The following is a 26,935-nucleotide window of genomic DNA, read 5'->3' as shown; positions in this document are numbered from 1 at the left end:
CACCCACGATCGCTGTTCGCGCTCGCACCCAACACCAGCAACATCCAGGTTCGCGCACACGGGGACTAGCCACCGTGCGGCCCTGCACCCACACCTCAAACAACAACACTTCCCTCTTATAACGTCCTCGAGGAAAACGGCGCCGGGCATGTCTTCCGTCACCCACCCCGCCTTCTAGAATCTTTCGGATTCTATGATGGTTTTAGATACAGACAGACCTCCTCTTCCGGCACCTACTGAACCCTCGACTCTCGATTCCGCAGACGAAAACAACTACACCGACGACGTCGACACAAACGTCTCCAACCGCACCGACAGGACCTCCTACTCGGTCCCCGAAGACGGCACCCCCATTACTATCAACACCACCTCGCCCACCAAGCCCCGTGGCAGCCGTGTCCTGCACAAGAAGTTCCCCTCGCAGACTTCGCTGCTCATTGAGTACTTCGAAGCAGGTGAAACCGAAGGCCAAGTCCGCTCGCGCCCCAGTGTGCGCGTACGGGTCACGCCTTCCTCCCGCAAGAGCAGGAACAGCACTGTCAGTGATCACGTCCAGATCACCCAGACCCAGACCCACCGCCATTCCCACGCCGCCTCGTACTCGCGGCGCATCTCCCTCCACAGCAAGTCGTACGACCAGCTCTACAGCTCGCGCCGTAACACCGTCGATTACTCCGACCTCTCCAACATCTCCTCTCTTCCGCCCGTCGACATCGAGCTACTGCCCGATCACAGCGACGACGACTCTAGCGACGGCGGACGCTATATTCCCATGCCCTCGGACATATCGTCCATGCCCGCAGACAGTATGACTGGCCAAACAGAAATCCTCCCGCCCGCGCGGCGCAGGAGCCGAAGCCTCGAAAGGGACGCAGTCACCGAGTCCATGGTCTCAGAGGCCATTCAGGACACACTCAAAGCACCCCGCCACCACAGAAGCAGAAGTCTCAGCAAAGACCGCATCACACAGCGCGTCATGGAGAAGCTGCAGCAGCAGGCCGCAGAAGGCGGCACCACAAAGTCCAAAGACCGATCCTCCAAGTCAAGAGAGGTTTCCAGGCGGCGAGAAGATGACCTCGCCTCACCACGCAAGTCGCATCGTAGAAGGAGCAAAGAAGTCGACCAAGTGAGCGGCACTGACTCCAGTCTGCTCTCCTCCAACGCCGACCGTCGCTCTCACGTCTCTGGGACTTCGTCGATCAACAACCCCAAACTACTAGCCACAGTTGAGGACGCCATCAAGCGCCTCATTCTCCCTGAGTTGAACGCGCTGAAAGAAGAGAACCGCACTTCCAGGAACATGGACAAGTTCGACCGTGCCAACCGTGATAGCATAGCCACATTCGAGACTATGGAATCCGACCGCTCTCGCGACCCATCCAGACGCCGTGTTTCCAAATCCTCGAGCGCGCCTAAACTCCACAGCAACAAGCCCAAGGTCGTCCTCAACAGGGATGGTGACAACCCAGGGACGACACTGACTGGCGGATCAAGTCGCAAGAGCGAGCGACGATCCAGTCGCGGCTCCATCTCGAGCTACGCAGACTCGACTACTCGCGATGAGAAGTCTCATCGAAGAAAGAGCAAGGACGAGAAGACCCTATCCCAACGGGATTCTGCGCTAATTGGGCTTGCCGGAGCTGGCCTTACTACCGCCGCTCTCAAGCACCACACTTCGCGGGAAGAGAAGGAGGAAGAGCGCAAACACCGCAAGCATCGCTCCTCTCGCAGCAGTCGATCTGAGAGCGTATCTGAAAGCGTCCACGAGGAACGCGTTCCACCTCTACCCTTCAACCGCAGCGAGCTTATCGGGGGATCCGAGCTCACTCGCGACTCCATCCTTTCCGCAGAAACTGAGACCAAGGAGAGGCCGCAGTCAAGGTCATCGACGAGCACTGGCATAACAGGCACAGGTGCTGAGACGCCTCTGCAACAGGTCTCTCGTGGTTACATTTCACCATCTCCACGCACACCAACCCGCACACCTAATGCGCTTCAACAAACGCTCGGCACTGCTCACAGTAACAAATCAACCAACGAAGTCCGCACAGCGACTCCAAAGAGCGATCGCAGCTACACCTCCCGCTCGAAAGTCACTGACGCCAGTCTGTCGGCTGCAGCTGCGGCCAAAGCCCGCGCAATCGAGCGGTCAGAACCTCAAGCATCGCAGTATGAAATTGAGAGTGACACGCAATCAAGACGTGGTGATACTGTCAGCCCGATACAAAGCGAGGCTAGCTATCGGGGGGACGCACAGATCACAGGCTCACCACGAAGATTTAACTCCATCCGCAGTGGGCCATCTGTGTCTTCTCTTGGCCATCAATTTGAGCGACGAGAGTCTAATCTCTCTATCGCATCAATGGACTCAACAGCGAGCACCAAGGCGGCACGTACCCGCAAACGACCTCAGGGCGTCACTCTCGAAAGCAAGAGGTCTATCCTTAACGAGGCCACGACACCCAAGGACACAAATGAGTTCTTCGAACGCAACCACGAGAAAAATGAAATGTACCGACGAGAACTAGAGGACAGCTCTGTGAACTACAACCGCATGACCATGTATACCGATGACAGCACAGGCGTAGAGTATCTCGATCAACAACAGAAGATTGGTGATCTTCAAGACCTTGGCAAGGTCGGCTCGAATCCTGAATACGTTCACACACCGCTAGCAGTAGAATCCGCCGTCGCATCCCTACACGACCCGTCTACCATCAGTGTTCGATCTTCAATGGCTTCAAGCCCGATCAAGAAGAGTATGCTATCGCAGGTCAGCACGAACCCAGCCTACGTGCAAACCGAAGAAGTACCTGCTGGTCAGAGATGGGCCGCCATCCGTGATAAGGCGGAAGCACTAGTACAAGAACGACGTGCTGAGGAATCTCCAAAACAAAACATTGCGCGCGAGAATTCTCCCAGGCAAAGCATTGCGCAGTCTGAAGATGGACAATCGGTTGTATCTGAAGCACCTCAGATGCATCACAGCGCCTATCCTGTTGGCAATGATGACATGATGCCCGAGATTGGGTACGGCATGGATGACGACTCAGATGTGACTACCAACCCATCAATTATCCAAGGGCCAATTGGCGGAGGAGATGGTTACCATGATCGTACCGACGAGTTGCTGAGCCGCCAAGAAGAGCGGGAGCGTACACCTACCTCGTTCAGCAAAGGCGTCACTGGACTCGGAGCTGGAGCTGCTGCCATGGCTGCTGCCGCTGCCTATGAAAGGCAGGAGCAGCAGACTCCGGATTCGTTCGACCAACGACACCAGGCCACCGTAGAAGATGAATATGATCATCCCTATCCAGGTGAGCAACAATACGAGCAGGCAGGCTATGCGCAGAGTAATCGCACTCCTTTGTCGTCAGGCCAGACCGGCTGGAAAGACGAGGGTTACCAGTCGGCTAACCAACGTGAAGCGTACACGCCTCAAAACCGCAATCATTCAAAGATCTTTGATGATGACGGTTACGGTGATGAGTACAATGGCGTGGATCTTGGCAGCCCGGACATGTTTGCTGCTCGTGCCAAACATGACCGACACGTTAGTGGCAACTCCCACGGTATGACTTCGCCTCTCTACGACGCAGCTACCGGCAAAGGTATTGATCGTATCGAATCGAAAGACATTGTGGCACTCATGGACCACCTCACCGTTCGCGATGCCCAGCGTAATGCACGCGATACCGAGATCCTAGTAACTCTTGTCCGAAGCGCTGCCGAGATGCGCAATCAGTTGGACGATCTGAAGCAGTTCATCAAGACTCAGGACACTATGATCATGAATACCACTGACAAGCGAGTCAACTTGGCGGAGCAAAGGATTCTGGGTGGCCCTCGCCCTCAGCCCATGACGCCCCCTCGTATGAATCGCACATCTTCCGACGACGACATTGAGACCAAGAAGAAGAGTGTCTTCAGGCGTGCTCTGAAGGGACTAAGCTCTGGCAAGGGCGATGGCGACATCAAGCACATCGAGCAAATGCTCGTCCAATTGCTCGGTGAAGTTGAGGGTTTGAAGCAAGTCAATCAGCTCTCGTTGGACCAACAAGCGAGGACGAATAGTCTCAACTCGTACGAGAACCTGCGAGCAAGCGATGACGCAGGCTATGAGCCAGAAGGTCGTGCCAATACTGCGCCTTCTCCCGACCAGTCGGGTTACTTTTCTAACCCTTCCTCATCACGGCGCATTCAAGATCTTCACTCCGGCTTTGATGTTGTGCCAACAAACCGTATAAGCACGGTGCGAGAGGAGAGTGACGAGGAGTACGACGAGCGTAATCCCCAATACGAAAACACTGAGCGCATGACAACGCCAACTCAGGAAGCTTTCCCAGACAAGCGTCGATCTTTGGGTACGCCCCCACAAGCTCCAAAGTCGACACGGGACTCAAGCCATGAGACCACACCGAAGCGCAAGCACAAGTCCAACTCATCATCCATCTTCGGTATCCCCAAGATCTCTCGATGGTCGAAGACAACTTCTTCTACCAACCCTGAGAGTCTGCCGCGCAACAGTGTGTCTGGTGAGAGGCGACCACAATCCACACACTCCAGGTCTTCTTCTTTGGATGACTACTACGATGACGACGAGCCGTATCAGCAGCATGGTGACGATAGGCTTCGCTCCAACACTTCGCTGGCTAGGGACGATCAGGCGTCCGTCCGCTCTGCGCGCTCTCTACGCTCTCCATCGCCTCTTATCCCAGAGGAGCATCAGTACGAGATGGAAGACCCCAAGTATCAGGCGCATCGCAATTCGCTGAATCTGCAACACCCTCAGCCGCGACCCGGGCCAACCGGTCGTCACCAGAACCAACTGGAGAGCCAAGCACAAATCTACAATCCTGTTCGTTCAAGCATAGGGTCTCCAGATTTTGATCAGTGGGGTAGCATGCCATCGCTTGCGCGAAACCGGATGTCTGGTATTTCGGCTCAACAGAATGCTGGCAACCTCTCACCAATTTCGTCAGATGGCTACAGCCAACACTCTGCTTCGGAGCAACAAGCCGGCCCACCCAGGCCTCCCAAGATCCCGGATGACGGTCCTCTTATCCCGCCGCCACAGCTGCTTGCCGGCTATGGGCAGACGAGGCAGATGTACAGCTCTCCGAATGAATTCGGTAGCCAAGGTGCTTTGACACCGCTTGCACCTATCGCAGAGGTGCGTTACTCACTTGAAACCGATCGGGGCCATCGCGTAAGTTCAGCTCACGCCTCATAAGATGGCGAACAATGCTGACATTGCGCGAAAGATGACACCTACTGCCTCGCCTCGCCCGAGCAGCCAGTACCTCCGCTCCGAGGCTAGCATGGACAGCCCACAACGAAGGGTCACTGGCCCCAGGCCCATGGGTAGCAAGAGCCCGCAGCCACAGAGTCCGCTGCAACACTCGGATACCGTTGTTCGCAGGAAGCCTATCGCTGGTGAGTCTTATGCTGCTTGACGTATCGACTGAGAAAGGTTACTAACAAGTACGACAGATGATGAAGAGTCTCTAGAGAGCTACCGTAGCAGTCTTGATTCCGAGATTTTCTAGGCGATCCATCTCAAACCCAGCATTGTAATCCACAGCAACAGGCAAACTGCAGTCAATAGCTGGGTCGAAAGTAATGGACAGAAGGGGGACGCACGTTTCCTTTCCCATCAACGACCAAGCAAGAATTTGCAACAACGGTCACCGCTTAGGCATGTGACATTTGCTGAATGAACGAAGAGTACGAAGAGTAGTAATATTGGGATGTGCAAAAGCTTTTCATTGGTTATATGGACTTCATTCGCTTTACATACCTGCGCATATATCACTTTGCGAGCATGGCGTTTATATAGCGTTCTTCGACATGGTTTCTGTGGCATGAAGTTTGGAGGGAGTCTTGAGTGGCTGATGAGGGACGAACTTCATGCTTTATGAGAAACGACGGCGTATTTAGGTAGGCATTTCGATACGAATGCAACATTGTGTGTTGGCAGAAATGTTTTCCTTCAGCGTGTGATGTTTTGTTCCACGATCTGTTTCGTCATCGTTCGGACTTGGTACCTGGATGTCTTCAATGCACCCCACCAGCACGCGACCACCACAGCAAACTTACCAACTAGCCCCTACAATTCTCAAGTTCCCGCTTAACGGCCCTTCACTAATCGGCAAGTCTTTGCCTGAACGCGAAGGGTCTTCCTGTCTCGGCCCGCAGTTATGAGGTCGTCGTGACATCATCAGGGTCCACCACTCTTTCATCATCATCGATGAGCTGTAAAGCTAGCAGTATGTAAAAAACCTTTATAACATGTCCTTCCGGCTTGTATCTCCATCACATACACACACACAACTTCTTTGATACCCATATCTCCGATTTCAATACACACTTCACCAACAACCTTCCAAACTACTTCAACCTATACACATCACAATGTCTGCCGAATACAAGAACACCAACGTCAACGAGATCGCCAAGAAGGCTGAGCAGGATCTCAGCAGCGACAGCGCTACCAAGGGCCACAACGTTGGTCTTTCCAGTATGTCTTCTTTACCAACCCATCGCACAAAAACACCGACTAACTCTACTCCTTCACAGCCACCGAATCCGGCGTCGACACCGCAAACGTAGAGGGCAAGTTCCCCGGCGCAGAAGTAAAATACGGCTCCGCTGCCAGCGGCGCTGGCAACAACCGCGAGATTCCGCTCGACGAGGGTGGTTCCATCAAGGCCAACGGTCAACCTACTAAGGCCGGTGACTTTGCTCACGGAGGTGTCGGCGCACCTGAGGAGAGGAATCAGACTTATATCAACAACAACGGTGGTGATGACTCCATTCGGGGTAACATCAGGAACTAGGATGGTTGATGCATGAAGATGCGGGAAAGAGGTTGATTGAGACCCTACCGCTTAATGAATGAAATGAAATGATCCCAAAGAGAAACCATGAAATCAAAGAACCTGAATGCTGTTGTGAGAATTTGACCATTTTCCTTCTCCATTCTTTCTTGCTTCGTCCTCTTCTTACCTCACTAATTCCTACGTTCTGTTTCGCTCCATGCTGTAGCCATGTTTTACTTTCTCGAATGTACTGTTTCTGTCTATCATCCCTCACTATTCCCTTCGCGTACGAAAGCTCTGTTCTGCTCACACCTAGTATCTATTCTCGAAAAAATCCCGATCATATGTGGGTATACATGTATTGACACAATGTGTACCAGAAACAGAGTAATTGGTCTGCTGAACTAATAATACCTAGATCAAGGTATCGCAATCCAGCCTAACGTCAGCATTCAGAGACCTCGTTTGTGCGAGAGAGGGCTCTACGAGCACCTAAGCGTTTTGGACTAGACCATATACACTTACCTAGCTAAACCAGGGCACCTGTTTGACACATATTTCTAGCAAGCTACTACACTCCAACCAAACGGTAACTGCATCCGACAGCCCTATTAAAGTCGAGTCCCGAACTACATTGTCCGATTCCTCTTCTCGCTCCAGCTCTGATTTTACTAGTATTACGAACAACTCTCTATCAAAACCATGTCCATAAAGAACGAAAGGCGATAATAAACAACCCTCTGGCCTACAGGGCAGTCTTGGAAAGGGAAAGGAGAAAGTTAAGCTACGTGCTGGCGGTAGTGTACTGACTAGCTGGCGATGTGATCACTGTATTACGATGCAGTCATAAGATAGTGTAGAGCATAGTGTGACGTGGTCTTGAACGGGGGTAACATGCGGTTATGGGTATTGTGGAGAGTGAGAGTGCTATAAGCTGATAGTATTACGAAGTCGTGATACCTGAGCTGCAATCTTCAGCTAGACGAGGACGAAGGTCGGTGTCGTCCTTCGGCTCATAACAGCGACATGACGCTGACGCTGTATGCCTAGATATGCTTACTAGGACAATTGGAAAAAGATTACTTTTGAGCTTTCCATGATTGCAAAGCTCCTTTCGTTAACCCCGAAGGTTCACCTTCTTTAACCCCAGAATCATTTCACCTTGCTTAGAATCCTTGTGTATTATTGGAGGGCTCGACCGCGTCAAGTATGACTGCCACACTTGACCAGGAGAGCCGAAATAGCCTGAGTGAGGATTTCGAGGCTTCAGGATGCAGAAAGAAAGGTGCCGTAACGGCACATATCCATCTATACTTGGAGACATCAGAAATGACCACAGTAACTCGATGTTCGTCAATCATCGTGCTGTAAATGCGTCGCTCAAACTAGTTGCAATCGGCACAGATTCCAGAACTCCTTTAAATTACCAGTTCCTAAAACTACAAGGAATTTGCGACTTAGGTTCGATCCAAGGCACATGGGAAAGCATATATGGATATTTAGGCTTCTGAAGTCAAGCGAGATTGGTAGTAGTGATACTCAAGTAGAAGATGACATTTCTTTACAGCTAACAAATCCCATCATCTGCGTACAAGTCAACCTAAAGCGGAACTCATGAAATCTGAATACTGTTCCTTGTTTGCATGTCTTGTCTGATGGCGAGCAATGTACGGCCTAGCTAATTCTTGGTGATACTTCCTGTAGTGCTTAAGTCGAGCGTCTTGTCGATTGAACACTCTCCCGCACGATACGTTTTCACAAACATAGACTCTACTCGAATGTTTGAGCCGCTGGTGTCTTGCTAAGTTGCCCTTACGGTGAACACCACTGAGTGCGGTACAGCAGTCATCTATATCGCAATATATCTCGGATGAGGCAGTGGAGGAGGACGTGGTACTGGTTTCGGACTGCAATGCCGTTGTGGATTGTACAGATGGATCCCACGAGTCTTCGCTGAAAGACACCTAGGGAACGATGTGTGCTGGTGGCGTTGCCAGCCGTATTTCGAACGCTGGGTGATCGAAGAACTGGGCAGGATGTGTAGATTTGTGAGATAAGGACAACGGATTCCAGCTCGGTTCATGCAGCGACGTAGGACGCACCGTCAACATGGAGTCAACCATGGACATCGGATCTATGTCGTGGGATGAGATACATTCACATGTTGCAGAACCCACGCCAGGACGTTCGGTCAACATGGATTCATCCATGGACCCATCCACGTTGGATACGTGTTGGTACGCTGCTCCTCCCGCGCTGGCATCGGTGCCACTATGACTATCGGCCATGCACAAGTCAGGCCCCATAAGCAGCGGCGACCTTTGGTCTTCCTCTAGAGGCTACTAATGTCGGTCAGAGTGCAATTGCAAGTAAGCTTTCAGGCACTTACGTTATCTTTTGCCTTGCGTGAGTATGAAGACGTTTTGCATTGAAGCGGTAAGCTAGGAGGCTCAGCTACTGTATCTGAAGCCTGAGTCGACACAGGGAGCTCTGGAGTAAGGTCTGGATCATGTAAAATTGGCATTGAGCTCAACATCGTAGCGTCAATTTCGGCTGTGGTGGAGTTTGTTGCACTTCTTTGGTTTCCTTGGGTGATGATGTAGGTCTCCACTTTGAAGCACAAGATATCATACTGCTCCTGTTGCCCCGCGTCGCCCTTGCGCTGTTGCCGTGGGGTCTCGCATTTGAAGCCGTCCTTGCCACGGTAAGCCTCGAATTCGTGCTCGTCCAGTAAGTCTTCGTTACAAGTTGTGCAAAGCTTGAGGAAGGGTAAGTGCGGAGGCCTTCCTTTGGGTAGCCTACGGGTTAAATGCGTTCGGACTGCAGATACCGTAGTAACTGGGGCTGCTGTACATGTATAAGGCAAACCTAGTTTTGCCTGAGCTTTCCGAAAAGCACATTGTAGGCTGCGCTTGGATTTCTGAACCTCTTCTGTCATGGTTGAGGGCGTTGATTGTGACTCTGACAAATGAATATTGGTATGCAAGACATGTGGGGACTGTTGTGATGTCACAATTTGGTCCGCTGGAAGGCCATAGAACGATGATGCTGGCTGTTCGATTTGAGATGTGAATGAGTTGCGGGTGCTTTTTCGCCGCTCTAATGAATAACATTAGTGATGCCTCCTCAGTGCGGACTGATATGCAAATCTTGTTTACAATGTCCGAAGGCAAAGACAAAGAAACTGTCCTCTTTTTTCCTGTGAGCTGCGTAACAGACTGTCGTACTGGACCAGGATCAGCCTCAAGGTTGTTAGCCCAAGACTGCGCAGTTGCTTTTTGTGGAGGTGAGTTTGGATCTTCGAAATTGCCGGCGTCAGTGAAATCAAATGATGCTATGAACGCATCAACATCAAATGCGGATGCAAGAGGAGCGTGCGGGGGGTCAACGAAGTCGAAGTCTTGGCGCAGAGCTGGGTATTCTTCCTGTGCGTGTGTAACTCCATATGGAAGGACGTGAGCACCCGGAGCAGCATTGGTCCCTGGACGTAAAGATGGAAGTCTTTCCGAAGCTTGTAGAGGAATAGTATAAGTCGAAGGACCGTTGGTATCTCGGGTAGCCATAATAAGCACAAGGCAGGAAGGACGAGGAGGACATCGAGAAAGCTTACGAGCGTGGGCATCGAGGTCTACAACGCTCTGCCATAACCAATCATCGTAGTTGAAGCATTGCTTAGCGAGATGGCTTGCACAAATACGTGCCTTACGATCTGAGGACCTGAGGATTTACGGACTTTCAGAGATGCCTGATGGCCTTACAAGCCAAATGCCAAGGACCACTGACAGAGCGAGGCGGCGTAAGGTAGATGGAAGCCTGATCGCCATTGGGTCAGATCGCGGGCAGCTAGCCACATGCGATTTAGCAGACCGAAACAAGGCTGAGAGCTGCAGGAGAGAGCGGTCAATGGTATGTTCGACTCGCTTGAATACCGGACTGAATTGTTGAGATGAGGATATGCATATTCAGACACCTACATGTTCACAGTGACTTCTTAGATCCCGTGTATCTGATGGTAGCAATGTGCAGCCAGACGCCTGCTGTAGCGGTAGTCTCGTACTCTGAAGGGACAAATGTATTGAAAGGAAGACGGACCAATAATGCAGAGAAGAGAGACAATTGAAGGGGTATCAAAAAGGAACAGTATGCTCAATAACAGTTCGCACGCGGTTCATGCCCACACACCTAGAGTCCAGCTAGCTCTCTCTCCGCCCTTGGTAGAAAGTCCAGGGCCCATACTCTGCCTCTGTGCAATGACAGAGACGTCCTTCTCTCTTGTGGCTCCTTGTAAACCATCTTTGAGATACTTTTCGCGTTCGACTTCGACAATGCCCTTGATACGCTGCTGTGCTATTAAACTCGCACCTGCCCACGCGCCCAATGTGTCTACGCCCCTGATGGTGCCGCCAACCAAACTAGCAGGTGGCGGACCGTGACGTATTGCCATCTGGGCGAACTTTGTGTCTATAGGATCTTCTTGGGGCGATTGAAGTGCTGCGGGTAGTTGGGCAGGCGGCGCATTCGCATCGAGCGACGAGGGGAACATATCCTCGCCTTCTTGTCGGCGCATCTCCACATCTTCCCTCTGGTTTCGGAGTTTCTCTTCGCGACGCGCACTTGCTTTCCCATAGCTCTTGACTGGATCCCAGCCCTTGAGTTGTACCAGAGCGTCCAGCTCCTTCAGTATGCGCGTCTTGAGACCGGGCAAGTTGGACACGCCGCCTGTAATGACGATACGCGACATGCATAGTCGACGGACGTCTATGGGCAGCCGGACAAGGGCGCGGTATATGAGGTGATGCAGCGGGAGGTCTTCGTCGTCGAACTCGTGTATGGCTAACTCTGGTGCAAAGAGAGCATTCTCGGTAGGCTTGGCTAGTGATGCGAATGATATGGTAAGTTCAGTAGGAGGGGTGTGTTTCGGGAAAGGTATGGTAACAGTAGGCGGCGGTGACTCGACGGCGTCTTCAAACTCCTCTAGCACAGGTGCTTCTCGTGCGGGAAAGTATACGGTTCTTCGGTTCGATCTAGGGACAGGCTTGCACCAACCGACGCGCGTGAGGACTTCCTCTGCCTCTTCAAAAGATATGTCTGCCTTGGTAGGGCCCGGCTCAGCGTCGTCGAGTTCGGCGTTGAGTAGCTTCGCCATTTCCTCGCTCAACAGCCTGCCTGCTCGTACACTGCGCCTCTCGGCTACCTCGCGATACTCGCAAACTGCGGTCACCAGTGTCTCGGCCCAGCCAATGTCCACAACCAACGCCGAGCGTAATCCTGCTGCCACGGTCGACAGCACTGGCGTGGACATGAGGGTGATGCTCGGAGCTTGGAAGCTCGTAAACAGCACATCGAGAACTGTCGACATGAGTGCATGCGGCATGCGGGGCGGCATTGCAAGTAGCACGCGACGTGGCTTCGTGTCGAGCAAGAAGTATTTGCCGTACGCCTCTCGCATTGCCCGCTCGAACTTGTCCTCGACCAGCCCCAAGTCGACCTTGCTCAGGTCCGTCCGGTAGAGCTCATACTCGTGCCCCCAATCCAGACCCCGCTTCCGCCTTCTTCTCTTGTGCGTATATTGGGGGTCCCACTGCCTGTAGTCGCCCACCCTGCGCTGGTCGTCGGGCCCAAACGGAAGGGTGCATCGCGGGGCGCTCTCGCCAGGAAAGCCGGCGCGCACAAATCGTGAGCCGACTTCGATCACGACATATTCGTCTTCGGTACGGAAGGAGCCGCCCGGCGAGCCGAAAGAGGATGAGATGGTTCGTAGAATGGGTGTTCGCGGGGACTCTCCCAGGTCAGCGAGGCGCGGCGTTGTGCCCCTTGTGCTGCGGCTCAGGGAGCCCGAGACTTTGCGCTCGCCGCCAGAGGACATTGGAATTACGGCGAGCAGTGTTGGGGGTGGAAGTGGCTAGTTCATGGCAGCCTTCACAAGCTCAATGGCCCAGCAGCGTCGCTTTCGCTTGCCTGTGCCTGGCGTTCGTCACTGCTGTAGCTACCAGAAACGGAGCTTGTGCGTTCGAGGGTTAGCGCTGGGCTATTGGCCCGAGCTCAGGAAAAAGTTCGAGCTGGGATTCCGCACTGTTCGAGCTTGCGACAACTCCCATCGCGACTTCCCACACCACGTCCAAATTCACCACGGAGGGTAGTTGCGTTTCGCGATCGCCATTGGACCTACCCCACGACCGACCACTCGCAAAATGGGTCTTTTCATCCTCTCCGAGACTTCGGCAGGCTATGTCCTGTTGAAGTCCAAGGACAAGAAGCTCTTGGGCGCAGACAGCAAAGAGTCCTCAGACATTGTCGAGCAGCTCAAGCTCAAGAAGTTCGCAAAGTTCGGAAGCGCCGTCGATGCTCTCGAGCAGGCCGCTGCGCTCCACGATGGAAAAGTCACGCCTATGCTGTCTTCTCTTTTGGAGGATCTGAAGGATGAGACCAAAGCCACTTGTACGCATATTCCGACATGGCAAATACAACGTCGCAGCTAACATATCTCAAGTGGCCGTTGCCGACCCCAAGCTCTCCAACTCGATTGCGCAACTCCCAGGTCTCTCCCTCAAGACAGTGTCAGACTCTTCCACTCAAGATGTATTCCGTGCCATCCGCGAAAACCTGACCTCGCTCCTTCCCGACCTACTCCCCGCTGAGGAGGCCGCGACCAGGCTTGGTCTTGCCCATTCCCTGTCGAGACACAAGTTGCGCTTCTCGCCCGACAAGGTCGACACCATGATCATCCAGTCCATCGCATCGCTCGATGTGCTCGACAAGCAGCTGAACACCTACGCCATGCGCGTCAAGGAATGGTACGGCTGGCACTTCCCAGAACTCGCCAAGAGTAAGTTTCAGCAGTGCCGACGCCCACCGCTTCACGAACACGTTACTGACTATTGCTACAGTTCTCAACGACAACCTTGCCTACTCGCGCGTTGTTCTTAAGATGGGTTTCCGAACCAACGCGCGTGAGAGCGATCTCTCTGAGATTCTGCCCGAGGAGATTGAGGCGGCTGTCAAGGCCGCTGCAGAGATCTCCATGGGTACCGAGATCACAGACGAAGATTTGGAGGCGACCTCTGCTCTTGCCGAGCAGGTTGTCGACCTGACCGAGCACCGTCAAAATCTCGGCAGCTACCTGTCCAACCGCATGCAGGCCCTCGCTCCTAACCTGACAGCTCTTGTTGGCGAGCTCGTTGGTGCGCGCCTCATTGCTCATGCTGGATCCCTTATGAACCTCGCCAAGTCGCCTGGTTCTACCATCCAGATTCTCGGTGCTGAGAAGGCCCTCTTCCGTGCCCTGAAGACCAAGCACGACACACCCAAGTACGGTGTATGTATTTGACCTCCCCAATGTATTTTGCCTGTACTAATGTTACCAGCTCATCTACCACGCATCCCTCATTGGCCAAGCTACTGGAAAGAACAAGGGCAAGATTGCCCGTATGCTCGCTGCCAAGTCCGCTTTGGGTCTGCGCGTTGACGCCCTCAGCACCTGGGGTGTCTCATCCGAGGACACCTCCAAGGAGCCCACTGAAGAGGAGAAGTCCCAGCTCGGTCGCGACGCACGTCTCACCATTGAGAGGAGACTACGCGCCCTTGAGGGCAAGCCGCTCAAGAGCATTCCTGCCGGAAATGCAAACCAGACAACACTTGGACAGAAGAAGTGGGAGGTCAAGGAGGCACGGAAGTACAACCCAGACGCCGACGGTCTCACTGGTGATGAGCCAGCTGCCGATGCGCCTGCACCCAAGAAGTCAAAGTCCGCCAAGACCAACGGTACACCCAAGAAGCTCGTACAAGAGGTTGACAGTGACGAGGAGATGGCCGATGCCGACGCCGCTGAGGATTCATCCGATTCCGACTCGGAAGACAAGCCTGCCGCAAAGGGTGACAAGGCAGCGAAGAAGGCGGAGAAGGAGGCCAAGAAGGCACGAAAAGCTGAGCGAGCCGCAAAGCGCGAGGCCAAGGAAGCGAAGAAGGCTGCCAAGGAGGCAAAGAAGGCCGGAAAGGAGACCAAGGATAGCAAGAAGCGGAAAGCCGACGATGGTGACGAGAAGGTAGAGAAGAAGAAAAAGAAGAAGAGCAAGGACTAGATGCGTCGCAACCCCACGGAGACTTATGTATCTGTAGCCATGTTCTTACAAAAGAGGGTACGGCGTTGTATGGGTTTGAGCTTGCTATGTTCAGGCGAGTGGCGCATCAGGGTTCGGGCTTCTGTAGTTTTATCTTTCCAAGTCCTTTTACGTTGCATGATGGGGATGCGGTGGATGGATACCCGCCAGTTGGTAGCATACAATCACATGTTCATAAACTTCAACCGTGTTGGCTATATACGTGCATGGTGATTCATCGTTGATTAATGTTCAATCAATCTGCCATGCGGTTCCGACCCCTTCATCCATCTACTCATCCTTTGCAAGCGCCCATCTACTGCTCATTGAGAGCAAGCTCAAGCCTTCTTCTTAGCTTTTCTCCTCTTCTTGTTAGCACCCAGCAGCTTGTTAGCAATCTTCGGCATCTCCATGTTCTCGACTCCAGCGGGAATATTGCCTTCCTCCTCATCGAAGACCTGTTGGGTAATGGCTAGAATGTCGTGTAGTTCGTCTTCAGTGAAACGTGTACCCGCCTTTCTGAGCGTCAGCGATCGTGCACGTGAAAGAGGTTAATCAGTAGTCAAGCATTACCTCCTCGATGACCAACTCTAGCATGACTTGCGTAGTAGGCCTCAAGTTATACAACTGGAGATACTCTGCCTTGTTCAGCCGGTACTTGGGCGCCAGCGCGCGGAACAGGCTGTTTGGTCCTCGGTACAGCGTCATGGGCCGATCGGGATGTTGTTCAGCGAGTGATGAAGTCGTGTAATCTGGGGTTTGCAGGTAGGCGAGTCCCTTTCGTGTGTCAGCCTTTTTCGAAAGTATACTTTGCACCATGAAACGCCTACATCTCGCAACATGTGGTTTAGACCAGACGGCTTCTTGCGTTTCCGATCCGTCCCATCGGCGCCTGTGTATTCTGCGTCTTCTTGCCGCAGATGCAGGAGGACTTCATGGTTAGAGAGTAGGGCGGATTGGGGGGTTTTGATCTAACAGAAGTATCAGTGAAAAATGTCAGAGTGATGCCAGAGTAATCCATGGACGTTGCGGAGAAGACCGAGTGCGAATATTGTATGATTGGAATACACAACTGAAAGATTGATTTCAGGATCCAAATGTGGAACTTACATGCATGTTGATGATCACGCGGCGCTCACGCAGTCTTCCGAGCCGATGCCGTGGGTGTCTAGTGATCACAAGATTGATTCGTGTGGCGGGGATACCTCGGTCGCTAATATATCCAAGTCAGATAGCTCCTTCGAACAAAAATTGCTTGTTTCACTCTAGCAGATTCAAGAGAAAAGACAAGATCTTGAAAGATCGCATGTGATCATTGCAGAGCTTTTCGTGATGTTTCCGGATCTTGAACTCTATTCTTGACAGACGAAAGAGGCTAGAGCCGTGAAAACGCGTTAAAAGAGCGCGTACCTGAAATGAGTGACCGCACTTTGCGAAGAAGCTCTTGTAGAAAAAAGACTTCTTTGGGTTTTGTAACAGTGCGTACTATCTAGGTACTAGCTAGAGTCACGTCTACATGATGTTGGAGCCAAAGTGAGACCCGGTAGGTGAGCAAAGGGCAGTTTTTCGCGCTAGCGGCTTGGCACATCGAGGGTAGGGATGCCGTGGCGATAGATATTGTTGGAGTCAAATCTGAAGACACTCAAGAAAGACGGATTGACGATCATTACTGGGTATCATTACTATGTTACTTGGTTCCTTTTGTGCTGTTCCAGACAGGTCTCAATCGATGCCGCTAACGCCGCGCAATGCTATGCGAAATTTGAGATCATCGCGACCCGAGATCATGATCTTCGTACACCCGTGACACCGTTGCCTCACGCCCCAGTGTTCATATCTTCTCACCACATGTGCTTCCTCATCATATTCCTCTCTGTGCCCTGGCAGTAGCCCTTGTCTTTTTAACCATAAAGACACCAACTTCTACGCCTTTGCTTGGCTCACCATCGTGGTAGTCTCGCTCCGACACTCCCTCCAGAACAGCCTGGATCAGAGTCGCTGCACTCATCTCGGAGCTCGGGAGCTTCTTCGACTTGCTAAAATACTTGGTGATAACGTCCCGTACACGAGGCTTCTCCTGCTTGATCCACCAATCGTCCGCCCATGCCGACCGTTGCAACAAGATCTCCTCTTTCGCCGCATGTATGACCTCGTAGTTCGCCCTTTTCTCGGGGTTTGCATGTCTCTCAACCATTGCTTCGCAATATTTGCGGACTTGCGCTTCTAGGTGATCGTATTCGTCCAGATAGTTGACTGAACTCATTTGACCTAAACTCCTGCCTAGCTCAGAGTGAAGGTCATGGACCACCGTTACGGTTCGTAGAAGCGGGTCGAGAATAGGTCCAAGGTACTGCTGCATGAAAGTCCTCGCGCCTGTTTTAGTCGGGTAGATGAAGAGAAGAACACCATCGTCACAAGACAGCTCAATCAGGCGGTCGTACAACAAGGATCTGCCCCGAAATGTGAACATCTCAGAGAACTCGTTCGTGTTCGTAGGTGGGATGTATCGCTCTACGATAGAGACATTAATGCTTCCAGGTGGCACAACGGGCCGAGGCGATGGAGGAAGGAGTTTTGAATCGAGTTGGTAATCAGGAATGGCCACTGCACTGTCGAAAACTTTGCTGGTAAAATATGAATCCCCTCCCACAGCAGGACCAGGGGTGGATGGTGGAGACTTGGGCAGGTCCATCAGCGTATAGCGGCCAGGAAGCGCATGGAATACATTGATCCATGAAGTTTGCGTTGACGATCTGTCATGAATCGAAGCAATAATCTGACCAAAGATATGGCCTGATGTCGAGGGGCAAGGAAGCGCGTGGGATAATATCTTGACTGAATCCAAGTCCAGGCATCCAGATTCAGTTACTAAGCTGCTCAGTACATGAAACTACGCATCACACTAGTGTCAGAAGTACTCACTGATGGTGCGTTTGGCCTCCTCTATCCACGCTGCCATTCTCAGCGCGTCGCTGAACTCGTCGTGAAACTCGTCGTGAGTCGGTACGACGATGGGGGCTTGGGGAGGAGCAGTCGAAGTGGCAGTGCCGTGGAGGTTTGGCGACACGCCTGGCTCAGAATTAGGAGGTGAACCCAGACCAACCGTCCCTACGTTCACAAAGGATCCCCAACTGATCGTCCCCGGCTCCGTATCCGAGGGAGGCGTGTGAGTTGACACAAGATGTCCGACGCGGGCTCTAGCTGCCTTGGGACTGGTAACGGGGGTATGGCTGGCCCCGTTGGCGTGACTGAAGAAGTCGAGTGGTGGGCTGAGTGCATGGAGAGGGTCCTCTGGCTTTGAGAGAGGTCCAGCGCCTAGTGGAGAGAAATACTGATGTGCTTGAGTTGGAATACGATCAGGGTGGGGCGCAGCAATGCCTAGTACATCAAACGAGGGTAGACGCAGATTGTGCGTACTTCTAAGGACCGTGGACGCGGGAAGCGAGAAGTTAGTTTGAGGAAGGTTGAGGGTCAGATCAATATGTGGCCGGTCCTCGATGGTGGGAGTCCTAAGAGGCTGGGGTAAGACGGAAGGCAGCGGGAAAGGCTGCGGCAGAGAAGCGTCGAGAAACGAAGAGATGTCGTTGGGAACCGCTATGTCGGGGCAGGGACCCGCATCTATGCCTTCATCCGGCGTGGGTGGGATAGAGTTGGGCTGGAGCGCTTCGTGGGAGGGTTGCTGAAAGTGAGGAGGGGCAGTCTCAGCATGAAATTGCTGTGTAAGATGTGAAGGAGACTGGGGATCCGCCATCATGGCCAACGAGGTCTAAGATGTTTGCCGGCAACGCGAACAATCACGCTACGTGCTGGGTAAGTGGGATGAACAGACGCACGGAGACGTGGCTGAAAGATCTGGCGTCCAGGTACAAACGCGGTAGCGCCGCGGCGGCAGTAACGGCCGCGTGGAAGTATTGACAGGTAGGAAGGGCTGGCGGTAAACGAGTGAATGGAGGCCTGGGGGAGACCGTTGCTGGCTCCAAGACTTGAGAGCAACAGCAGCAGACCAGGCCAACGCAGTGAGTGGACTAGGTGGTGGTGGGCTAGGTTGGGTTCGCGGAGTGAATACCCGATGTTCGCTGCGGTTGATACTAGCGTGTTTTGGGGGGCCAGGGTCTCATCAGCAGAGATCTAGACCTCGGCCACAAACAATTCACACCAGCAGAATGGCCTGACCGCGCGTGGTTCTCCCTGCATACATGGTCGCCTGGCTCAATCGCCGTCAAGCCTGTCTGTCCATCGGTCTTTGTGGTGCCGTTGATTATTTCCACCGACGTCTATCATGTCCCTCCTGCACGACAAGCCCGGCTAGTCCTGAAGCTGCTTGATACGAATCGAACGCACGACTCCCGTGGGGACCCAGTCGTGCCAGTGTACACGAATACGGCGCTTACCTTCCTGACTGCGGCACTGTTGTTGCGCTATAAGAGTGCAGCCTGTCTTTGACTCTGCCCGACTAGTCGGCAAACTGAAGAAACCCCAAGCAGCCCCACAACCCATGCTCACAATATCACTCATCATACGTTTTGGTACGAGCTTACTGCGTGTGTGTCCCTCCCTACTCCCTTGGCTTTCCCTGCGCATGGTCTGACAAGCCAAAGCTATCTACCCGCAGTCACACAGAACAGCCACACTCAGCTGCCGCGACACGCTTTGCCCTACAAGGATAGGGGCCATGCGAGTCTAGGCTTCCATCGAGATGTCTCTCAACTCTGCCTAGCGAGCGCAGTTTTGGTTGACAGCGTTGGAAAACTTCTTTTTAGCTGGATGCGTCTTTGGTTAATGATCAGCACTGTACTGCTCGTCACGGGATCTTCCGTTTGCGCACATTTCGATCTTGCCGCCACTGCATTCAGGGTTTAATCGTTTGATCCCAGTCTTGGTTTACAAACGTAAAAGTTCGCTATCAAATGTGCGACCGATCCACTTGTGCATCCGCTGCAAGACATTTCTCACAAGGACCATCTAGCGAATCACCTTGCTTGTTCCCCCACCTGCATGGGAGAATCCGGCAACGAAGCGTAAACACCATGCCAAGCTGTTTGCACTTGTAGACTACAACAACTCACAGTGAGCTGTGGTGCAGCTGCTTGCTATGACCTGTTCTCAGGGGTTCTCTCCTTCTTTCCTCATTAGTCCAGCTCTTCTTTCATCCAAACACTTCTCTCGAATCGCTACGCCACCACTGTATCGACATAGATTCAAGTATCAAACTATCCACATTAGCACCAACCTTAACATGGAAATGAGGCGTGGTATAACGTACTTGCCACTTCTGCAGTCCCCTCTCTCTTCCTCCAGCTGTACTTGCACTAGACTTTGACGCCATCTTCGGCTCGTGTAATTTCACATACTCCTGCGCAAGGATGGGGCACGCTTTCTTGTGCGCCTTAAAATGCGCCTTTTGGCAGTCTTTGTTGCAGTAAGTAACACTATGGCACTTGATGCACTGCTTAAGCGAGTCCGGGGACTTTCCACATTGCGCACATGCCTGAGGTGCTGCTGTCGACGACGAGGAAGTGGGCGTTGGCTCTGCAATGGGGGGTTGTGACGATGCTGAGTTTGATGATTCTGGCTGTGTGGTAGGTGCAACGTCCGGGTTGGCCGTCGAATCCGCCATTTTTCGAGAAACAGACAAGTCAAATCTTCCAGAAGATGAGTGTGATAGTTGCCAAACGCTGTCTCTGATGTCGTTGTGCTTTCTCTGGATTCACCTAACAGACGCCAAAAGTTGAATGCGATCGACATTGTGCCTGCAGGGATAGAATGCAAGCGATGAGACTAGGTCGATTTCGTGCTAGCCTCGAAAGTATCAGTTACTAATGTACTCTGCCAGGACACAGCCACTGTGCAAGATGTCTCACGAAGTAAGTCATTGCTAATTTCACTTCATCATTCTGACTCCAGTGTCACGTCTGCTTTTGTGGCGTCATGAATCTCGGTAACGGTAACGTAACATCTCGGCAAGGACATGAAGCTGCGAGACTATCCAAAGCCAACGGTTATCAGCTCGTCGCATTGTCCCAATGGCCCTATCCTGGTCACAATGGCATGTCTAAGAAACCTCACTGTGATTCCCCAGAACGTGTGTTTGTGAGTCGAAGCAAGATTTTGTTCTCTGTCGCTACTAGTGTTCTCTTCGCCAGTTGTTCCTTTGTATGCGCAGATAATCAGCCACTTGTGTTGTCTTGTCTCTATCCGGCTGCCTAGATATCTGCGTCGGAACAACAAGACAATCTAAGTGTTATCAAGCGGGCACTCACTGTATTTCGGTCTTCACTGTGATACAGTCGGTGCAGCAGCCTCAACATCCCTTACGCACGCCACTCTAGCGGACGATCAAAGCTATGTCGACCACTTCAACTTGCTGCATCGAAGGCAAACAAGTTTTAGTATCCGTTATTTGCAGTATAACCGGGTTCATGGAGGATCTGTTAACCTTCCTCCACTCGCTCCGTCAGCTATAGGATGTTTCCCACTGATTGTCAAGGCATCGGACCCGGCGACATGAGCCCAGAAAAGCTGTTAGGACTGCAAGAGAAAGGCACTCATGAAAGCTCGGGACGAAAACTCGCAAACACCATATGGAGAGAGGGAGATCACTATCGGTATGCGAATCGATAGATGTATGCCGTAGTAATGTATCCTACACTCATCTTGGGTCATGGCAATTTTGGCTGGCAGATATAACCCACGACAGAGTTGAGTTCATGAGGTGCTGAGGAGGTACCTTGCTTGCTACATCGAGCTGCCATCAACCGTGCTATGAGACTAGAGTACAACTAGTTCACGCGACTGGATCCCTCTCTGACTCTTCCGCACATGTCCCCGTTCTCGTTCACGCTGTTTCACGCCCAACCCCTCTCAACCAATCTTCGCAACACAATCCTGCACGCACTTTTCTATGTTGAGCCTCACAGTTTCCTGTAAAAGCTACACATTCGCGTCTCGATTGCGCCGATATGCTCGCGCATGCTCAGTCATAGCGTTAAACTCCTGTTGTCGCCGCTACAGTTCTTGGCGATCCCTTTCGACGCGTAGTTCACGAGCATCCAGAGCTGATGTACGGCGTTGAAGCTCGGCTTCTCTAGGATGAGGTAACGGTACTTTCTTACTTGATTCACTTCCACGCATAGTGCCTCTGTTACTTGGAGGCTGATCGGTTATTCCTGGCGCAGGCCGGCTGTTCGTTGGCCTACCTTTCGGCTGTTGTGACGTGTTTGAGGCTGTTGTTACTGGGGCAGCTTGCCGACCAAAGGGAGACGTCCCGGAGAAGGGAGACCTATCGGAGAAGGGAAACGTCCCGAGGAAGGGAAACCCCTCGGAGTTAGGAAACCCGCCGGAGAATGGAGTCGTAGGCTCCTGACCGTGGTGTGATGTTGATGGCACCTGCGGTCGAGCTGCAGGTGCAGACGGTCGACTATTGCGGACGTATGGCCGTGGCTCACGCTGAGGGGGTGGTACTGTTGCAGGTGGTCGAGACGCGGAATCTTGGGTGAGAGGCGCATTATTTGCCTCATTTCCCAAGCTCTGATTGCAGGTCGATATGTTCTGGTACTCTGCTTGAAACCATCTAGTGCGACACAGCGGACAAAGGTTCGCGGTTCCTTGGGTTTTACGACGGGAGAAGATCTTCTCGAGACAATGGCGACAGAACTCGTGGTTGCACTGAGTGGGCGGCTGCACTACGATGTGGATCGCCTGATGAATACCACGATCTTACTCCTCAGTACATATCGGACAGTGAGCTCTATCGGATGGATCGCGCTCGCTGCATGGTCTGAAACAACGGCGCATGAAGTCGTTGAAGGCGAGTGGCCGTGTTGTCATATTGATAAGATGCTAAAGGATGTTCTCAGCGTGGAGTGGGAAAGTAAGTACACTTTGAAGATGTTACTATTGGAGAAATTGCGGTTAGTGTCGAAGAAGGTGCGGGTGTGTTAATGAGTCTAGAAGGAGATTCCAAGACCCTACAACAAGCACATAAAGTTCACGTTCATTAGTGAATTGCCGGACACAGAACCACTGGTGTAGCTTGAAGACTTAGTTCATGTGTGGTGGGCTAGACGGAGTCGTGAGTTGCATGATGTGGTAGTTCACACATCGTGGTAATCCGTGGATAGTTGGTATGATCAGTAGTTGCTGTGGTCTTTCGTACCTGTTCAATCTTAGCAATAGGCCACGCGGGTTCTGTGAACAAGATCAGATGATCGTGGCTACTCATATGGATAGTGAACTACGCTGTCCTGTCCCTATATCATATTACCTAGGTAGCATCGAGGGGATCGTAAACCGTGGGGATCAAGATTGATGAAAATTTGAAGTTCAGGCGAAGGAGCCTGGTGGATGCACTCCAGAAAAAGTACGTCCACTGTCATGCAAACCTATACCGTGAACAGCAGGCCAACGATCCTCATCGCTGGCAAAGTAGTGATCCAGTAACTGGTCGAGTGTACACGCGTATCAATCTATCTCTGCTAACAGCATGCGTATATGCAGTTTTGTAAGGGATTCCAAAGCATATCGGCACCTTTTCTTGTTTGTAGTGGTTCAAAGATCAAGGTAAAGTGCGTGATAGTGAAGAGTTGATCACATGGGGGCGGTGACCTCATGTGCGCATTGCGCCATTGGCTGAATTGCCCGAACCCAGCCACGCGCCAGCCTTGTCTTTCGCAAACATTGACAGCTCGTCGCACATCGCAACGAAGCCCGCCCCTAATCCTTCGCAGTGATGTAGGTATGCGCCAATTTGTTTCGCTCAGGCGAATGTATAGGTCAAACCGGGAGAAAGGCGTGTGCTAATGGTCAAGTTGGGTTGCTAAATCCTTTTGCTAAGGCAGGTATTTCTCATGTCTGCTGGCAACATGGTGCAACCATTCGTTCTTGCAAAAGACTTATCTTCGCTGCGCCACTGTAGAGACCCATGGCTGGATCAGACGTGCTCGCCCCGAAAGTCAGCAATGACAACACAGCTATTTGACTCGCTGCGCCGGAGCTTGGGCTCCGTGTCAGCCTAGGTTCAGACACACAATGTACGGACTTCGCCAAAAGTCCGTTGCGTGACCTCCGTCCGTAAATCTGACTGTATGGGCCAAGAGCGTGCACGCACATACCGGTGCACGCAGAGTCCGATGCCTGCCAGCATACGTAGTCCTGATAGCTTTGTTGGTCTGATAGCAAATCCAAGAGACGCGTATGTCGCGGGAATAGCAGCAGTATGAGAGAACTGTCCGACGTACTCAAAGCGTTTGTTGGCATCTACAAAATGTCTTTTTGCTATCCACAGTGAGCATTGGTCAAGTGCATATGAGAGATGGAAGAAACCCCTGCATCATACGACTACATCGCCTAACCTTTTGATGTATCGTTGAACCCTTCTGATGATATGGCTGACATGAATAAAGTGGTACTAGTAGCAATGAGTCTTGTCGAATACTTGTCTGAGATGTGCTCAGGATACTAGAAGACGTCAAGGGGATGTACACAGCGGGCGTTTCCTGTGGCTTGATTAATGCGGAAAATGCTGGAGGTACACGCGTCAGGACCCCAAGTTTGGTGACATCCAGCTTTGATCTTACGTGTGGCATAGAGGTCGGCAAGGCTATATATCTTGTCTTCGCAACATGGTTTCGTTGCTTCACCACCCATCAGCTCCAGCTTCCTTTCAGATACGTATCTTCCCTACCGCCACCATGAAATCTCTCCTGTTCTTTTCAACCATACCTTCCACTCTTGCACTAGTCGCACCGCTCGAGCGCCTGAAACCCAATGTCTATAAACGTGACGCACATTGGGGAACAAAGTCTTGGTCGCATGGTCCCGACACCGCCACCATTACCGTAACAACGACTTTGATCGTCACCATCAACGCCATCCCGACAGATGATGGAGCAATTCCCAACACCACTACCACGGAAACGAGCGTGACAGCGACATCCGGCGATGGTCTCGCACCAACTACGTTGATCATGCAGCCCAGTGAGGCTTCTACGCTCCAAGAGACAAGTGACATCCTAGCACCTATCACTTTGATCGATCTCAGTACGACATTTTCTCTGTCTACCGCCACTGGAGATGCGGATGGCGCCGCACCTACACCAAATGATATCGAGCCAATTACGTTGATCAACATCAGCACTGCGACCCCCATCTAGATGGAATCAAGACTGGAGGAAGGTTGTGGAGGAGACGTCGGTACGATACCACGTTGTATTGGTATAATCAGAGAACCCGGAGCTGGAGGGTTACTGTGATCTGCCCTGTGATGGAAGTGGTTTTGTTGTACATATTGTCTTTCTTTGGGTCTTGAACCTAACACACTCGCTTGATGCGTTGGCCAAGTCTTACGCTAGTAACAATGCTATTTATGCCGTTATGTCGGGAAGATCATTGGTAGTAGTCTGCGTTCACGCTATCCTGGACACAACGCACGAATAACAGGGGAATTTGGAGTAAGGAAATCGGCGTCCGAAGTTTTGCACTAAATTCGTTTAGACCTCAAAAGGTCTCGAAGGTCGGTCGTTAGGATAAATGAAAGACTCCTTGAGGCCAAGAACCTGCACCATCGGTGGTCTGCAACAAGTACTCTCTCAGTGGCAGCTTTCGAATAGCTCCGTCGCACTCAACCGCATACTACTGCTGACTTTGCTGCCTCTTCTCACATGTTTTGCTGCATATGGCCTGTCGTAGATTAGCCTCTCTCTCTGCCAAATATATGCCAAAGACAGTATGACTTACACGTCTCCAACGACCTTCTTCATGACCAGACTATCCACCCATTCCCCCTTGATCATCTCTTTCTCCTTCGTGAGGCTGTGTCTTTCAAATCCCAGCCTTTCTGCTAACTTCCAGCTTCCCTCGTTCCTTGGATCACACTCAATCTCCATTTCTAGTTTCCCTTGATCCTGCAGTCGTTCCTTCAGAGCATCAATGAAAGCCGTCATGGCTTCGGTAGCGAAACCTTGACCTTGCATAGAAGGCAAGAAGGAGAACCAGAGGTTGGCATGGGTGACTGGCTTGATGGTGGTTTCTCCTGGTAGGGAGTCGGAGTTTGCTTGAGACGTCTTGGCGCCTACGCGGCCGATGAACTGCTCGTCGAGGTTTTCGACAGCAAGTTCGTACTTGGTTCGGGGCACATCGTTGTGGTTGCGAATGTTCTCCAAGACGAGCTGACGAGCTTCTTGGCGTGTACGTGGGGGCCATTCCTGATAACGTGCGTTTTGCTCGTTTCCCTCGAGAAGAAAGTAGCTTTCCTCATCCTTCATGACAAACTCGCGGAGGAGCAAACGGCGTGTTTTGATGGCGCCAAAGCGTTCACCTTTTACATTTGCGCGGGCGATGGCTGCGAGTTCTTCCTTCGTCAGAACACCAGAGGCTTTGAGTATCTCCTGAATGACATTTCCCTTGCCGATCATATAGTCGATGATGTTGTTTGTCTTGGCTGCAAGTTCGAGCTTCACACGTGCATATTCATCCCTCAACTCGACGTTTGAGCGTAGCGTGTCACGTAAGCTGAGATGATTGCGCGTTTGTGCAACACCGTCGACGCACACATAGATGTTATGGCGCAAAGACTGGTTGGGGTCTTTGAAGACATGACGGTCCTCGATACCCAGTTCCCCAAGGTAGTCGAACTTTGCCTTCGCTATGAGAGTGTCGATAGCAGGCTGGACATTGTCGCGAGTAACTATGATGTCGACATCGATGATAGGTTTGGCGACAAGGCCAGGCACTGATGTGCTACCCACGTGTTCGATCGATAGGTAGTCGACGTCCTGAAGGTTATGTTCCAATACCGACTTGATACTTTCGAATTGCTGCGGCCATTCCTTGTTGTATTGCTCGATGATGACAGACATGGTCGCTGATAGAAGGGAAAAGTAAAGTGCAAAGCCGGTCAAGCTGGTGATGCCTGATAGAGGTCAAGCAGGTCAATGTGCCGGCTAAACCTACCGAGCTTGTGAAACGCTCTCGCTTCTCACCCGGGTGCTCCCGAGGGGTGCAGGAGCAAGAATGTCGGTG

At 52.1% G+C, this 26,935-nt stretch overlaps 10 protein-coding genes across 10 annotated transcripts; 5 read left to right on the top strand and 5 right to left on the bottom strand.

Annotated features, from left to right (window-relative positions):
• Positions 1-196: 196 nt before the first annotated feature.
• On the top strand, positions 197-5,549 carry AA0111_g11999 (hypothetical protein; the record flags this gene model as incomplete). Its single annotated transcript, XM_028645927.1, has 3 exons — positions 197-5,209; positions 5,265-5,436; positions 5,494-5,549. 3 exons carry the CDS (start codon positions 197-199, stop codon positions 5,547-5,549), a joined length of 5,241 nt encoding a protein of 1,746 aa, XP_028500394.1.
• Positions 5,550-6,414: 865 nt separating this feature from the next.
• AA0111_g11998 (hypothetical protein) lies at positions 6,415-6,839 on the top strand (the record flags this gene model as incomplete). Its single annotated transcript, XM_028645926.1, has 2 exons — positions 6,415-6,520; positions 6,580-6,839. 2 exons carry the CDS (start codon positions 6,415-6,417, stop codon positions 6,837-6,839), a joined length of 366 nt encoding a protein of 121 aa, XP_028500395.1.
• A 2,091-nt stretch (positions 6,840-8,930) lies between these two features.
• AA0111_g11997 (hypothetical protein) lies at positions 8,931-9,098 on the top strand (the record flags this gene model as incomplete). Its single annotated transcript, XM_028645925.1, has 1 exon — positions 8,931-9,098. One exon carries the CDS (start codon positions 8,931-8,933, stop codon positions 9,096-9,098), a length of 168 nt encoding a protein of 55 aa, XP_028500408.1.
• Positions 9,099-10,989: 1,891 nt separating this feature from the next.
• AA0111_g11996 (hypothetical protein) lies at positions 10,990-12,687 on the bottom strand (the record flags this gene model as incomplete). Its single annotated transcript, XM_028645924.1, has 1 exon — positions 10,990-12,687. One exon carries the CDS (start codon positions 12,685-12,687, stop codon positions 10,990-10,992), a length of 1,698 nt encoding a protein of 565 aa, XP_028500409.1.
• Positions 12,688-13,012: 325 nt separating this feature from the next.
• AA0111_g11995 (Nucleolar protein 58) lies at positions 13,013-14,899 on the top strand (the record flags this gene model as incomplete). The annotated part of the gene is made up of 4 exons (XM_028645923.1): positions 13,013-13,259; positions 13,312-13,647; positions 13,709-14,136; positions 14,186-14,899. The coding sequence occupies 4 exons, from the start codon at positions 13,013-13,015 to the stop codon at positions 14,897-14,899; spliced, it is 1,725 nt and encodes a 574-aa protein (XP_028500396.1).
• A 356-nt stretch (positions 14,900-15,255) lies between these two features.
• AA0111_g11994 (hypothetical protein) lies at positions 15,256-16,033 on the bottom strand (the record flags this gene model as incomplete). The annotated part of the gene is made up of 4 exons (XM_028645922.1): positions 15,256-15,432; positions 15,491-15,694; positions 15,748-15,888; positions 16,028-16,033. The coding sequence occupies 4 exons, from the start codon at positions 16,031-16,033 to the stop codon at positions 15,256-15,258; spliced, it is 528 nt and encodes a 175-aa protein (XP_028500404.1).
• A 745-nt stretch (positions 16,034-16,778) lies between these two features.
• AA0111_g11993 (hypothetical protein) lies at positions 16,779-18,668 on the bottom strand (the record flags this gene model as incomplete). The annotated part of the gene is made up of 2 exons (XM_028645921.1): positions 16,779-17,785; positions 17,840-18,668. 2 exons carry the CDS (start codon positions 18,666-18,668, stop codon positions 16,779-16,781), a joined length of 1,836 nt encoding a protein of 611 aa, XP_028500405.1.
• Positions 18,669-20,115: 1,447 nt separating this feature from the next.
• On the bottom strand, positions 20,116-20,534 carry AA0111_g11992 (hypothetical protein; the record flags this gene model as incomplete). The annotated part of the gene is made up of 2 exons (XM_028645920.1): positions 20,116-20,127; positions 20,181-20,534. The coding sequence occupies 2 exons, from the start codon at positions 20,532-20,534 to the stop codon at positions 20,116-20,118; spliced, it is 366 nt and encodes a 121-aa protein (XP_028500406.1).
• A 4,072-nt stretch (positions 20,535-24,606) lies between these two features.
• Positions 24,607-25,068, top strand: AA0111_g11991 (hypothetical protein; the record flags this gene model as incomplete). The annotated part of the gene is made up of 1 exon (XM_028645919.1): positions 24,607-25,068. The coding sequence occupies one exon, from the start codon at positions 24,607-24,609 to the stop codon at positions 25,066-25,068; it is 462 nt and encodes a 153-aa protein (XP_028500407.1).
• Positions 25,069-25,503: 435 nt separating this feature from the next.
• On the bottom strand, positions 25,504-26,772 carry AA0111_g11990 (hypothetical protein; the record flags this gene model as incomplete). Its single annotated transcript, XM_028645918.1, has 2 exons — positions 25,504-25,594; positions 25,652-26,772. 2 exons carry the CDS (start codon positions 26,770-26,772, stop codon positions 25,504-25,506), a joined length of 1,212 nt encoding a protein of 403 aa, XP_028500411.1.
• Between the last annotated feature and the right edge of the window lie 163 nt (positions 26,773-26,935).

The sequence above is a fragment of the Alternaria arborescens genome, assembly GCF_004154835.1.
Source record: "Alternaria arborescens strain FERA 675 chromosome Unknown contig_63, whole genome shotgun sequence".
NCBI lineage: Eukaryota > Fungi > Ascomycota > Dothideomycetes > Pleosporales > Pleosporaceae > Alternaria > Alternaria arborescens.
This window is presented reverse-complemented; position numbering and strand designations above follow the sequence as displayed.